At 39.9% G+C, this 14680-nt stretch overlaps 3 protein-coding genes across 3 annotated transcripts; 2 read left to right on the top strand and 1 right to left on the bottom strand.

Annotated features, from left to right (window-relative positions):
- The first annotated feature begins 538 nt into the window (after window positions 1–538).
- Window positions 539–6371, top strand: ercc1 (excision repair cross-complementation group 1). The gene is made up of 9 exons (XM_085374602.1): window positions 539–685; window positions 945–1358; window positions 2018–2121; window positions 2382–2481; window positions 5315–5391; window positions 5548–5647; window positions 5858–5929; window positions 6152–6220; window positions 6309–6371. The coding sequence occupies exons 1-9, from the start codon at window positions 626–628 to the stop codon at window positions 6369–6371; spliced, it is 1059 nt and encodes a 352-aa protein (XP_085230728.1). The 5' UTR covers window positions 539–625.
- Window positions 6372–7761: 1390 nt separating this feature from the next.
- prmt2 (protein arginine methyltransferase 2) lies at window positions 7762–12218 on the top strand. The gene is made up of 9 exons (XM_085374868.1): window positions 7762–7842; window positions 7939–8136; window positions 8860–9021; window positions 9357–9521; window positions 9667–9842; window positions 11316–11445; window positions 11532–11668; window positions 11753–11927; window positions 12132–12218. The coding sequence occupies exons 1-9, from the start codon at window positions 7762–7764 to the stop codon at window positions 12162–12164; spliced, it is 1257 nt and encodes a 418-aa protein (XP_085230994.1). The 3' UTR covers window positions 12165–12218.
- A 727-nt stretch (window positions 12219–12945) lies between these two features.
- LOC146616327 (uncharacterized) lies at window positions 12946–14486 on the bottom strand. The gene is made up of 2 exons (XM_085374939.1): window positions 14381–14486; window positions 12946–14041 (listed from the first exon to the last, which is right to left on the bottom strand). Exon 2 carries the CDS (start codon window positions 13975–13977, stop codon window positions 12946–12948), a length of 1032 nt encoding a protein of 343 aa, XP_085231065.1. The 5' UTR covers window positions 13978–14041; window positions 14381–14486.
- Window positions 14487–14680: the final 194 nt, after the last annotated feature.

Below are 14680 nucleotides of genomic sequence, written 5' to 3'. Positions count from 1 at the left end.
TTTAAGATTTTTAATAAATAGTCTTCATAGACTCTTGTATCCATTCAATTTAGGGGTAAAAAACAGTTAAAACATATATTTAAGCCACCGTTCTCTCTTTGAATCGCCTTTGGATTTCAACAGGGATGCATAGGTGGTTTATCACAGACACGTTTCTTTGAGACATGTATTCACTTTGAAAATCAGAGCCAAACAGAATTAGGGGCAATGCTTTGACATGAGGAACGAATGCTAAAGTGGGACACCTAATCCCACTAATGAGGAATGACACGCATTAAAAATGTCCTTAAAATGAATGTTAAAAAACCTTCAAATCAGTTGCGGGTCTGTGTGAACGTGGACTAATTATTCGGAAATATCAAGACAAATTAAGGTCGTGTTGATAAAGTTGTTTTAACTTACTTGCATGTCATGCCAACAGTCTAGTTTAGTGCATAATTATCGCGTAATAACGCTTGTTTTTATCCTGTGACAGAAGGAACTGAAAAGGCTGTGTGTTTGTGCTTTTATTCTGAAAGGATTGGCCCGGAAGTGCCGTTGCAACCTTGCATTGTGTGTCAGAAAGCGAGTTCTTGCAAGTTCAACTTAATGTTTTTACTTGAGAATTCTCCAGCTGTCAACAGACATGAAGAAGAGATTTAACATCAACCTGGACGATTCTGCTTTCACTAAAGAAAGAACACCGGTCTGTATTTTGCTAAAAAAAATAAGTTCACGGTTACGTAGCAGGCTTGCTAGCAAACGAGTCTTCAAGCATACAATTTAAATTTTTAACGTAAGATTCGTTTAAAAATGAGCTATAAAAACGTATCTATAAAGGGTTTTCGTCAGGTGGATTTCCAGACTCGTGAATGTTGGTTTGATATGATTTAATTCATAGTTAAATTATCGGTTCTCAGAGAGTTGATTGTGATTGTTGATTGATCATTGTGATTGCGTTTCAGCCAAAGCCACAGTTTCAACTCGCTTCCAAAGTTGGACAAAGCACTTCAGCTTCAGCTACCACAAAGCCTGCTCAGTCAGTGACCCAGCCGGTCTCCTACGCAGAATACATCGTCCAGAGTAAAAGCAATGCGGCTGCTGCTTCACGTAGAGATGCTGCCTCCAAGTTGCCCAGGAGCGATAATGCTGAAGTTACCTGTGTGAGGCAAAGTGAACCATCTACAGTGTCCTCCAGCACAGAAAAATGTAAAACAGTGCAGGACTTGGCTAAAGGGCCCCATGTCAAACTGAGTGAAGAGGCACAAGAGGCTACAACGGGTCAAATAGAGGGAAGCGGCCAAAGGTCAGAACCGGGCATCAGCTCCGGTCCTAAACCAGTGGGATCTGGGAGCACCATTATTGTCAGTCCTCGACAGGTATGTATTAAAACTATATAGCTTTGATCCAACAGGTTATGGTTTACAGAAAACCGTAGCGTCCTTTCATGCATTCCTATTAGTGTCCCAGATTTTGGCTTGCACAGCTGTGGACTCCTCAGTGTCAAGCAGTCTGCACACGGAGAAGTGAAGTACAATTCATAATTCAAAGTATATATTAGACACATGAAAACAGGAAATAATTGTGATTGGCTGTTGATGGGAAGATGCGATGGTTTAGACTTGTCGCCCCCTGATTTGTTCTCCTCAGGGTTCTTCCGCATGGCAACGGTCATTAACCTCTAGTCAGGGATCTTGTGAGAAAACCGCTCCCTACCTTACAGTTGTTACCAGCGATGTTTTATTTTCATGTTGAAGTCAGCTTTAATTGACACAATGAAGTCTCTATTTCTTGTTGGCTATAGCACCCTGTTATTATACACTCAAGGTCAAGTAACCTTTCTTGTCTGATACTGTGTTCTGTAAGTGTGTAGCAATTTACCTTCTGCACCCAACTCTTTCTATCTCTCTTAGTTCATCCTTTACAACATGGGGTTAATGCTTTTAATGAGGAGTGTGTCAACTCTATTATGAGCATATATTGCAGTCGATGTTGAAAAGACACCCAAAAACCCCAAAACTTATTTCTAACACTACAGAGAGGAAACCCCATTCTGAAGTTTGTTAGGAGTGTCCCATGGGAGTTTGGAGATGTTGTGCCAGATTATGTCTTGGGACAGACAACCTGTGCTCTCTTCCTCAGGTGGGTTTTTGTGCTTCACAAACTCTGTTTATGTGAGCAAGAAAAAGTTGTTGTCACTGCACACACACTGGAACATTTTTGTTTTACTTTTTTCTGTTACTGTAATATCATGTTGTTATAAAAAAAAAAAAGGTTTCTATGCTTATATTTGTTGAAAAAATATGCTTTTTTCCTTTGCTTTATTTCTATTGTGTATTTTGCTTTGCTTTGATGTTGGTTTATGTTCTTTCTGTTTGTTTGTTTTTTGACTCGACATAAAGTCTGAGGTATCACAATCTCAACCCAAACTATATCCATGACCGTCTGAAACAGCTTGGACACACATTCACACTACGAGTGCTACTGGTTCAAGTAGACGTGGTAAGTAAAGATGCTCTTTAGCATTACCGATTATTTAAAGTATTCTCAACATTCAGTGGCCTGACTTCTTTGTGGTAACTTGGAGATTATTACTATTTATCAAACCATTAGGGGATGCTCTGTGTCAGTCATTGTCAAATCTAATCAAATTAAGATCTTTGAATGGCTGCAGCAGCTATTCTAAGGTGTCATTTCCTCTGATAAAGTAAAAATAGCACATGCTTATAATATACAGTCCAGTTTAGAGTTTTTTCTCAATTGTCTTAATGTGTTTATTGTTCTACTTTTATCAAAACCTTACTGACTGCAAAAACGTGAGCCTAATGTTAAGTGTTCAGATTCTTAAAAAGGAATGTAAAGGAGTGTATGTGCAGAAACAACAGCAGTTTGTACAGACGCAATGGGAAATGCTAAGGTTGGTGGGGAAGCGTGTTATTAATTTGAGAAGAGCGGTGAGAATGGTGTTCCTGATGTGAGAAATGCGTCAAAGTGATTTGAAACTGTAGTCACATAAATAATGCATTAAGGCACTTTTTTTCTATTTCAAATGCAGCTCCTGCATCTTTTTTAATCATTCAGTACCTCAGAAGCTGTTGAACATTACTCTTGTGAAATCTATATCTGAATAGCTTCAGTTTGTACATATCAGGAAAGGAGGAGGCTGTACAAAGTTTCCTGCTACAGGATTTCAAGACTGATACCATCTTCTTATTCTCTTTGTTTTCATCTAAATCTTTTACACTTCCTCCAAGCAACTAGAAGCCGTCTTGTGACAGGATCAAAACAGTGGTGATGCAAATTAATTTGCGCTCATGCTTCATTTTCTTTTGTTGTGCACTACACATCTGTGAAATATAATGACTGCATTTTGCACAGCTGTGTGGTATTACATTCAGAAGATTTGCACACAGACAGCAGACGTGGGTACACACCTGTGCAGTACCACTTGGTTTTAAAATTGTGTCGTTTTCTTGTAACTGGATTACATCTATGCTGAACAGAATTTGCTCTTAAAGTAACTCATTTTAGATCCTGTTTAGATCGACTATAATAAAAGCAGAATCAGTGCAGCTACTGCATTTTAGATCTTTTTATACTTTAATACTTTGTGTCCATCTTTATTTTTCACGACAGACTCAGTCCTCCTCCTCATGGAGTATACTTTTTCTTTTTCTTATTAGGTGGATGGTTTGTATTGCTCTATCCTTTCTCTTTAAACTGGTTCAGTTGGATTCAAGTCAGGCAGCATACTTGGTCTGACCTGAAAAGGGAAGGTCATAGTGTTTTTTCCCTCTACTTTTGAAACTCTATTGTGATGTGGGCAGTGTGCCTTGGATCATTATTATGCTGGAATATCCCTCTTCTGCCGGCTTCTGGAGATTAGGAGTCATGGTGTCAGACAGTATTTTGGTACATTCATAGTGCAAACTATAAAGGTCATCTCCCCAGCACCTTTTGCACCAATGTATCCACACCTCATCAAACATGTTTGATCCCATTTGAACTGAACATATTTATATTGTTCTCAACTGCCCAAAGAACGTGCTCCCAATATTCATCGGTTTGTTTTGGGTTTTTTTTTTTCCATGTCCTTTTTTTCTCCTCTAAGTTTAATATTACAGTTTTGTACTGAAGAACAAGCAAGTTCTTTTACTTGGACGCCATCCACTGAGCTTAATGTTATGCATTGTCCTTCACAGCTGTCACAAAAACTCTGATTTCCATTTATAACCCCTGTGCCAAGTCTTAAGCACTTACCCAACTGTTTCTCAGAGCTGGATTGTGCAAGCAGTGCACTGTTGGTGGCATCATTTTAGGAGGACAGCCACTGCAGCTCTGATGAGTGGCAATATGGCTCATTTTGTACCTCCTGATTACTGCTGCAGCAGCTGTGCTTCCACTGATTTTTAGGTGGAAATCAATCTTTCTTTATGTTTTTTCCATCTTTGTGGAGCTTCGTGTTGAGATTATTCAGTTCCTCTGACAGTTCTTTTCTATGTGGAACCATGAGGCAGACATACAGATCAGACAAAACCCACAGGTCCAAAATTGAGAAAGTCCAGCAAAGAGTGTTACTTTTCATAAGAATCACTACTCTAAATGTCAGCTCAGGAGAATGCAAGTGCCATAAGGTGATATAATTTACATCATTTATCATTTAAACACTGTTTCAAAGGATTATACTCACCTTTGTTAAATACTGTGTAAACATCTGCCACAGAACTCAAAAGTAAATTTGTGATAGTTCTGCAAGTGTTCGTGTCTCCAGGGCCGCTTTGGGACATCTGGGTAATACTAGAAACAAAATTTGAGGCTTTTAAGCAAGTGAACAACAGAAACGGGGAAACAAATTACCTCTATGAAACTGTGGATTATCTAACGATAACAGCTGTCAGGTTGGTAACGTCAGCTGGCCTTATGAATTGCTGACAAAAATGTAAACATCCAAAAGTTTTATATATTAACAAGACAACAATCTTTTCAGGACATTACAGCTCTCCTTTAGCAGCTTAATGTAAGTGATCAATGCAGATCTACTCATTTGTGAAGTATATCTTGCCTCAGCTGAATTAGTTTCGCTAACAGTGGTGTAAATGAAGTGTGAAGAGGTGCAGCTGGAGACTATTTTTGGCACTGTGCGTAGGAAAATAAAGATCTCAGAGCTGCCAAATAATAGATACTGTGTAAGAAGACTCAGATTTGGGTCAAAATGAAAAAATGTTACAACATCTCAATTTGTAGCAAATCTAAAGGAATAATGTGACTTCATGAAGTCTTTAAGAATGAATTGTTGTTGTATTTTGTTTTAACCCTAACATCTGTTCAACTACAGAAAGATCCTCATCATGCGTTAAAAGAGCTGGCTCGCATGTGCATCATGGCTGACTGCACTCTCATCTTGGCTTGGAGGTAAGCAGCTTGCTACAAGACACATATATAAAATAAATAATCAGTGTGATTCTGGCTCCAACATCTAAAAACTATAGTTCAAAGACAAAGTCAAACACTTCTTGTCTTTTTAAATGTGTTTTGTTGTTTTCTGTCGTTTTCATTTTGAACTGCCAGTCCAGAAGAGGCAGGTCGCTACCTGGAAACGTATAAGTCGTATGAAAAGAAGCCAGCTGACATGCTGAAGGAGCAAGTCGAAAAAGACTACCTGTCAAAGGTGTGTGTAGAGTCACTGTTTTCTATGTGAGCTCTTGGTGCTTTTTTTGTCTTTTCGCCTACTTGTGCCCATTTAATAAAAGAAATAGATGTTATAGAAATGTCATGGAAGATATGATAACATGGGAATGTACAGTATTTGCCAAAATGTTGCAGTAGCTTTAAGACCATGAATACTGAAAATGCTGATTGGATCTCTGCTTACTTCAAGGTTACAGATTGCCTGACAACTGTGAAGTCTATCAACAAAACTGATGCCATTACTTTGCTGTCTGCGTTCTCTGTGAGTGCCTCATTTTTTCACAATTTTCACTTCAAGTATTAATTAATCATGTTTATTAAATTTCTTTAAAGACTCACTATATATACCACAAGAGTCTGCAAAGCCTAAAGGGAGATGTGCAACTTGATTGGTTCATGAACAACTGCGAGTGTGTAATTGTAGTTCAGTCATGTTGTCAGTGGATATGATCCAATCAATAAACAGACATGATGTATTCTTCAGTCTGTAGAAGGAATCGTCAGTGCCTCTAAGGAAGATTTGGTTGTCTGCCCAGGACTTGGACCACAAAAAGTGAGGAAAACACATGTGCTGAGTATAAATATACACGGCGTAGATGAAGTGTTTGATGACTTAACATGTTGACATTTTGTGTTTACAGGCAAGACGACTCTTTGACGTCCTCCATAAGCCCTTTCTCAAGGCAAAGACAAAAGACAGCTGAGACTTTTGTTTTTTTTTTTACCAAGAATGTGATATGCTTCTGAAAACAGTTCTACATGTTTGATCATCATGTTGAACATCAAACTAAAACACTCAGGAGGACTGAATACTACAAAGTCTATCGATTTACAGAGTTAAGGGAGAAACATGTTTATCCCATACAAACTCAACTAGACCTCAAACTTCATGCCATGGCTTTTCTTTTGTGGATTCTTGACATGAACTGGTTAGTTTGAAGTGGTCCATGTTTAAAATGTACCTTCTTCCTCGCTGGAATCAGTGGATGTGTTTTAGGAATTTAAGTTGTGAACTGTTTGAGCTTCAAACTTATGTATTTTTTTTTCTGTGTGTGTGCGTGTGTTATTAATTTGTATAATTTGTTAATAAATATTTTTGTTATATTTTGGTTTTTACATTATTTTATTTTTAACTGTATAATATATCTTAATATTTCATTGCAGACACACAAGACAACAATGATTTTGCTTGAATCTCTGCAGAAAGTGCACTAGAAAAAAACTAGTGCTTTAAAAAAAACTCATTCAAAAAAGGAATAAATAAGGCAAAAAAAATTTAAAGTCTGATATAGAGGTATGGATAAACTGGCGACTTGTCCAGGATGCTTTCCTTTTTATAGCTTTTATGATCTAAGTTTTTGAGAAAGTGGATGGAAGGATATCTAAAATTCTTTGAGATGTCCAGCAGTATATTAAATCTGTTTTATCTTCTTGCAAAAATTTTTTTTAATGTATTTGCATGAATGGTCCAGGGTTATTTTTAATCAAGAACCTAATGTTTAAATTTGAGGCAACGGGAAAAGCGTGCAGATCAAAAATAAATTTTTCATACCCTCAAGTCATTTTCTTTTAAGTCAAACATTTTGTCCAGGAAATTGTGAAATTCTGTTCTTTGGTCTTTCAGGAAACTTTCAGTGAAGGGTCGCTTTACACAAGCTTCAAGTCGGCCAGTTACTTAACGTGATATTAACATAGAGGCCATTTGGAAATAGAAGTGAATATGACACCAGAAGAAGGACGAAAATGCAACTGTGAAACAAACCGAATATGAAGACCAACGTATCTCATAATGAAGCTTAATAATATTTGGTGCACAATGCAGTAAATGCAGGGTTAAATGTCGTGTTATTTCGTTTGAGATGAACTTACAGTTTCGAAACTTCCGACAGCACGTGAAGGCTTGATAACGCAACCTTACGTCGAAACAGGAAGTGTTTGCAGTGCGCGCTGTAGCTGAAAGTAGGAGTTTCGCCGCTCGATTCACTCTAAACACACAGTGGGGGTTTTTTGTAGTTTTTTTTAGTTGCTCTGCACGTGAAATGGTTTGGCTTGTTTGTTAGAGAAAAACAACCAGCGAAAGTGTCAAAAGCAAATATGCAGACGGAGGATGAGGATGAGGCGTCCTGTGAGGAGTACGTTGCCCGGTCAGATTTCACTGGAAGTAGCACCGATCAGGTCAGAGAGACCCGCAGACCTCCGAGATCCTAGCCTTAAAATGGGAGGTGGGGGTATCAGCAATAACCGTGTGACTTTTTTTTTTTGGTCTCACAGCTTAGTTTCAGCAGAGGGGACAGATTGCTCGTGCACGCGAAGCCCTCCTCAGAGTGGTGGTGGGCAGAGCTGCAGGGGGTCATAGGTTATGTCCCTGCCAGCTACATGAGCCAGGATGCTGCAGGGGAGGAGGAGGAGGACCCCTCAATAGAAGACCCGTGGCAAGATGAAGAATACTTTGGCAATTATGGAACGCTGGTTGGACATTTTAAAGAAGTGTATTGCTTTGCATATGTCCAGATTATTATCATGAACTTGAAGATAATGATGATTTGATCATAATATGCGAGTATAAACTGTTTCCCAGCGCGTTAAGCAGCCATGCGTCTAAGCATCGTCTTTTGTCGACACTACCCTGCAATGTAGCTGTGCTGGTTTAAGATGATGGTCCTCAGTGGTGCATGATTCAGAGTTTCCAGTGATATATTTACTCCTGAGATGCTGGGAAACCATGCTCAGAATAGATAAAAGATTGCTTTTAGACCCTGATTTCCAAATATACACATGTAAGCCTTTTCTTGAATGCATTACCCCTGATAAACAAGGGGGGGAAAGCATGTAACTAGACCCTGCTGTGTTTTGGGAATTTATTTGGATCCCATTTGGAGTCGTTTATTTATCAGTCGATTAATTATCAAAAACTCTTGTTTAATTCAAGCAAATTTTATATGTCTGATTTTATTTCATATTGCCATTTAGAAATTAACGTTTTATTTTATGAAGCCACTTTTCATTATAAAGAGTTAGGTTTAACAGGGGCACAGTTATGTGACTGATCACTGCTTTGATCAGTATTTTATTATAGTTAAAAAAATGTCTAACTTTTGAGCATTAAATAAACTGCCAGTGGCTACCTGTCAGTTTGCTGTACATACATTTTTTTAGGCACTGTGTTTCATTTAGTCATGTTTCACGACACAGAGGCTTCACCTGGAGATGCTGTCAGACAAGAGCCGCACTGAGGCATACCGGCAGGTTATTCTCAGCAACAGTGCTTCTCTCAGCAGCAAGAGGGTAATGGACCTCGGCTGTGGGACTGGCATCATCAGTCTGTTCTGCGCTCAGTTGGCACGCCCCTCAATGGTAATGTTGAATCTTGGATTTTGTGTTATAAGGAGAAATGAAATCAGATTGAAATGAAATGAGATTGCATTCATTTTTAAATAATGAGGAAAAATCTGCATATATTGTGAGTTAAGTTTAAGTTTCCTGCCAAATAACAAAAACGAATTAGAATCTAAGGGTCCAAAAGTAAAATCTTTCACATAAATGTGGTTACTTAGAGGAGCAAAATCACCAGTTAGGTATTGAACATTGGTGTACTTCTACTTCCATCTGCTGGACAAAGAGTGTTGCTGCATTGAGGAAACAGCATGATGTATAGAGTGCACGGAAGGAGATTATCTGTGGTGTTGTAGGTGTATGCTGTGGAGGCGAGTTCAATGGCAGAGTACACCAGGCAGCTGGTGAAGCAGAACGGCTATGATGAGGTGGTCACGGTGCTTCAGGGGCGGGCTGAGGAGATCGAGCTGCCTGAACAGGTGGACGTCCTGGTTTCTGAGTGGATGGGTAACTGCCTTCTGGTAATTATAACACTTCCTGTCCTGCTACTTTAAAAAAAATACATTGTTGTGGGACATCCTTTTCTGCTCTTACCCATGTTCAGGTTTTACTATACCACATTGCTTCTTTCGTTGTTGTTTGTTTTGCCTTTTCCCCATGCTCTAGTTTGAGTTCATGGTGGAGTCAGTTCTGCTGGCCAGGGACCGCTGGCTTAGAGATGGTGGCACGATATGGCCCTCCTCTGCGGCCCTCACCTTTGTGCCATGTCAGGCCGACAGCTATTATGCCGAGAAAATGGCCTTCTGGGAGCGGCCATATGGCCTCGACTTCACTCCTCTTCAGTAAGAGCCATTAGTTCACAGTTGACAGTGAGGAATGTCCTGTCACTTACAGATATGTTTGTGTGTGTATGTGTATGTGTATCTGTCTGTCTGTCTGTCTGTCTGTCTGTCTGTCTGTCTGTCTGTCTGTCTGTTTTATTAAGTCCAGTAATGGCTGATTTCTTACTTTATGTGCTTGTGTCAAAATCTGTTCTACCGCTAGATGGCCAGCTTTGAATGAATCATCCTCTCTGATTCATATCTGAGAGACAGCCTTGTGCCAGTTCATGCGTTGCCTTAAACACTTATATTGCAAAGCAAGTTCAACACATCCAGGCTTTCTTGATTTAGCTGGCTTGATAGAAACTAAAACCCCAGTCTGAGATAAGAGGCTTCATGATGCTGTGCTATCAACAGCCAGTCTTTCTGCTTCAGGCTCTGTGCACGTTCACACAAAAAGTCTTTTACACATCATTCTTTTTCCACACAAAATCAGCTGTGGACAGCATGGTGCAATCAGGGACAATATCAACAATATAAGAGCATCTAACCTCAATATGTAAAGATTATAAAACGATGAGAGCAAAATGCAGCACTGGAGCTGCAAATAATATGAGATTATTTCTTCAAAAACTCTACTCTGGTGATTTGATCATCACAAGCACACAGAGCAGTACAATAAATATATTTCTGTATTACTGCTCAGTGAGCTGTCTGTGTTGCTGTTTCTACCATGTCAGCAGCACGTTAGAGCTCTAGAACTTTAAACTTCTCAGGAAATGAAGAGTCAGTTTCAGCTCTTGTTCTGTCCTGCTGCCCGATCAATTAAACGTAGGAATTGCTGTAGTTTGTCACCAGTACAAAGTGAAATTACTTTTATTGATTGAATATTGATAGGTTGGTGATAAATAGCCCCAAAATGTAAGTGATCACTCTTTTAATGTGTGTTCCCATTACTACATTTCCACTAGTGTAAAATAAAAAAACCTGGCAGTATTAGGACCAAACTATGAAAGCTTGTGTCCATTACTGAAAAGTGATATGTCAGATTTTCAGGTTATTATCTTGTAAGTTGTAATTTTGAAATAATAACACAAAATTTGGCATCATCAGTTTTATGTATGTAAATTACAATTACAATGTAACATAGCCAGGTTTTTTACCACAAATTTCTGTAACAAGTAAATAAGGTTTACTTATATAGCGCTTTACAATACAGAAATAGGGATAACTGACTTATCTTTAATGTTGCAATTGAAATCTAACGTGAAACTTTTTCATCTGGGGACTTGTTTTTTGTTCATCAGTATTTACAATAATATTTTGTTTAGCTGACTAAATACAATGCACTTGGAGGTTAAGATGCTCCTGCATTTAACATTTTTATATATCAGAGTTCATCACATATTGGCTAGAAATATATAAGGTTAGAATAATTTACGAGTACACTGATAATTCATTTTACCCTTGTGCTAAATACTTTTGTTTCTGGAGGCCTTTGGCACAGCAGGAGTTCTTCACCAAGCCCAAGTTCAGCCACATCATTGAACCATGTGACTGCCTCGCTGCTCCTTGTGATGTCATCTCCCTCGACATGTACACTTTACAAGTGGGAGATCTCGAGGTCATTTTTTATTTATTTTTTATGGGAAAGTTATAAATGAGCCAACTTGGATTTTATTACTAATGCTTGACTGTTTCGTTTCTCAGGAAATGAAGGGTCAGTTTCATTTTTGTGTGGAGAAGTCTGGAGTTTTCCATGGATTCACCACCTGGTTCACTGTTTGCTTCGAGAGCCTGGAGGCAGGAGGCGCAACTGTGGAGCTAAACACCGGCCCCAACTCTGGGTGAAAACATGAAAAGCACAAAAACAATCTGATGCATAATTAGTTAAATATGATTTTATACTAACTAGTCCCTTTTCCCTACAGGCCAACACACTGGAAGCAGACATTGTTCATGCTAGACAGGCCAGTAAGTGTATGCGCAGGAGACTCGATCAGTGGAACCATTGTCCTCCAGAGAAATCCTGTCTGGAGGCGCCACATGACCGTTACCCTGCACTGGACCATTAAAGGGAGCACAGACAATCCAGACAACTCCCAGGCAAACATCTTCATTTACTATATGCACTTTATCTGAGATATGTATTGATTATAAGGAATTGGAAGGTTTCTTTATTACTTTTTATATGAGTGTTCTTTGGAAGGGTCTTTTGTTTGTCTTTTGCATTGTTGTTGCACAACCTCCTAACTTAACCCTGCCCATAAAGTTGTTCACTTGCTGTTTCCCCCTCCCCTCTGTCCTTAGGCTGGAACAAAGAGTTTCCCCATGTGGAGGTGACACATATTCGCTCATCACCGGTGAAGATCTAAAATAGAAAAACAGTCTAATAAAATTAAACTGTTCGGCTGTGAGACTGCTGCTGAAGCGGACTGGTGTGTTGCTCACATGTTGCAATGAATGTGCCAGAGGAATTCCTGCTATCATAGTGATGAGCCCGATTGCTGCAATCACACCACCCTAAGAGCACGTTTACTGCTCATTTTTATTGAAGGGCAAAAGTACTTTACATAAAGCAGCACTGTGTCGCACAGCTGGAACATCAGTTGTTGTTTTTTTTGTTTACTGAGATGCAAAAAAAAGACAAAGTTGAGTCACACTAGGTTACTTTTCATCAAATGGCATATTGTTTTACAATAAGCATTTAACTTACATTTTTTATTGTTTGTACATACATGCCACTAGGCTTTTATGCATTTAGAAGAACAGATTAATGAAAACCATAAATTACAATGGTTTAAGATATGACCTTTTTTTTTCATTTTAACATTGTAAGATCAGAACAATGTACGCCTCTGAAATGTTACAAACATTAGCCTAAAAGATACCTCAATAAAAATATTATAGTGCTTAAAGATAACTGCTCACAATGGAAATCACCATCTTAAAATAACAATTAGTGAACTCACATTGATATAAATTAAATAAAAATTGGAACTGTTTCAACTATCAATCTGGTGTTTGTCCCTTTCTTACCATCATCTGTAAACATTTAACCTTTTAAAACACCAACATTATACTACTGCCACCATCTCTGTCTCAGCTGACGCTCTCCTTCTGGCTATGGCTCTGTTTTAATCTTTGCTTTTGCTCTGGAGCGTGTGTTGACCTCCTGGGATAGCTGCTGAGCAGGTAAGGACTCAGGAGAAGAAGGCCTGGAGAGCGGAACAAACAGGGGAGGTTTGACGACTTTGTCTTCCACCCCCTTATTTTTATCCTTTTTCTGTCTCAGGTGTTTGTCACAGTGGTTCACAAATGTTTCCAGTTTGACAAAAGTCTTGTTGCACACTTTGCAGTGATAAGGTCTCTGTCCTTTGTTGAGGCGAATGTGCAGCCTGATATAAGATGACCTGACAAAAGTGCGACAGCAGACACCGCATTTCAGATCTTCGCCGTTGGTTTGTGTTTTCTGAGGCTGGCTGAGCGGTGGTGGCGACAGTGACTTGGCCTGTCCGGAAGCCTCTTGAGCCTTGTGAGAGAGCAGCAGTGACAAAGAGCGAAAGCCCTCGCCACACTGCTCGCACTTGTATGGTCTCTCCCCGGTGTGCAGACGAACGTGTGCCAGTAGCCCAGCCTTCTGGGTGAAGGACTTGTCACAGTAAGTGCATTTAAAAGGTTTTTCGCCTGTGTGGAGTCGACGGTGGGTCTTCAGGTGTGAAGCGCGCCCAAAGGTCTTACCACAATCTGGGCATTTAAACGGCCTGTCTCCGCTGTGGATTATCTTGTGTGCCATTAGGTGGGAGGACTGATGGAAGAACTTGCCACAGGTGTTACATTTGAACTTCCTTTCCTTATTGTGAGAAGCAAGGTGAAGGGTCAGGTGAGCGGAAGAGATGAAGGTTTTGGAGCACAGGCTGCAGCTGTGAGGGTCCAGGCGGATGCGCCGGTGTGGCCGGCGTCCATTCTGGGGGCTGCTGCCTGCCTGGCAGGATGGGCATTTGGAAGAACTGTCTGCTTTATTCTGCTGTTTAGGATCGGCTGGAGTGTCATCGGAATCAGGCTCAGAGTCAGGATGTGAAAGATCAAAACTGCACCCACAGTCTGAGCAGCGCCCAGACTGCTGCTCCACTTGATCACCGGTGTTATCCAGCATGGTGCCATCTACGCCCACAGCAGCAGGGGAGGGGTTTTCACGGTCCTACAGATGATGGGAGCATCTGAGAGACAAACATGACATAATTATTGTTATTTTTTGTGGGGGAAACGCACTGTTTAATCGATGCCCCCCCTGCTTACTGACCAAACAGTTTTATCGCTGTTTCAGGTGAAATATAAGCCGGATATCCTTCATCGGTTTTTGGGCATGTTGTATAGGTTATGATCGCATTAGCGCTCCTTGTCGGCCAAATAGGCGACAACAAGACCTGTGCGAATATAACAAGTATGTGCACTAGCTTACTTAGCAGCCTACCAACTATTGTAGGCCGTGGTTGGTTTTAAACAATGCGGAAGATATTTGAGGACGCAAGCAGCACACAAACAACAATTTCACATACCGTTCTCATCCTTCCTAAGCAATGTGCTTGAATGTAAGTACTTTTCGTGCGAACGCGGTAAAAACACCATATTAACAAGGGTTAAATAACGGCGGAACACTGTCGTCTACATTTTATCGTTTTCCTTTGAGATGATGCTGCAGCCCGTTTTCTGATAAAAACGGGCTGCAGCATCATCTAGCGAGCGGCGGGACAACTGTCCTCACTGGGAAGCTCTGAATGAGTTTCACGAGATGCTCTGAAAGTTTCGTTTCACTCAGAACATTTGAAGAATGTGGCTGTTTTTGTTTATTTCGGTTT

This window comes from Diplotaxodon limnothrissa, linkage group LG16 (genome assembly GCF_057381915.1).
Source record: "Diplotaxodon limnothrissa isolate DT_005_m linkage group LG16, D_limnothrissa_male_GT1.1, whole genome shotgun sequence".
In the NCBI taxonomy this organism is placed as follows: domain Eukaryota; kingdom Metazoa; phylum Chordata; class Actinopteri; order Cichliformes; family Cichlidae; genus Diplotaxodon; species Diplotaxodon limnothrissa.
The sequence above is the reverse complement of the archived record's forward strand: the minus strand, read 5'-3'. Positions and strand labels throughout refer to the sequence as shown.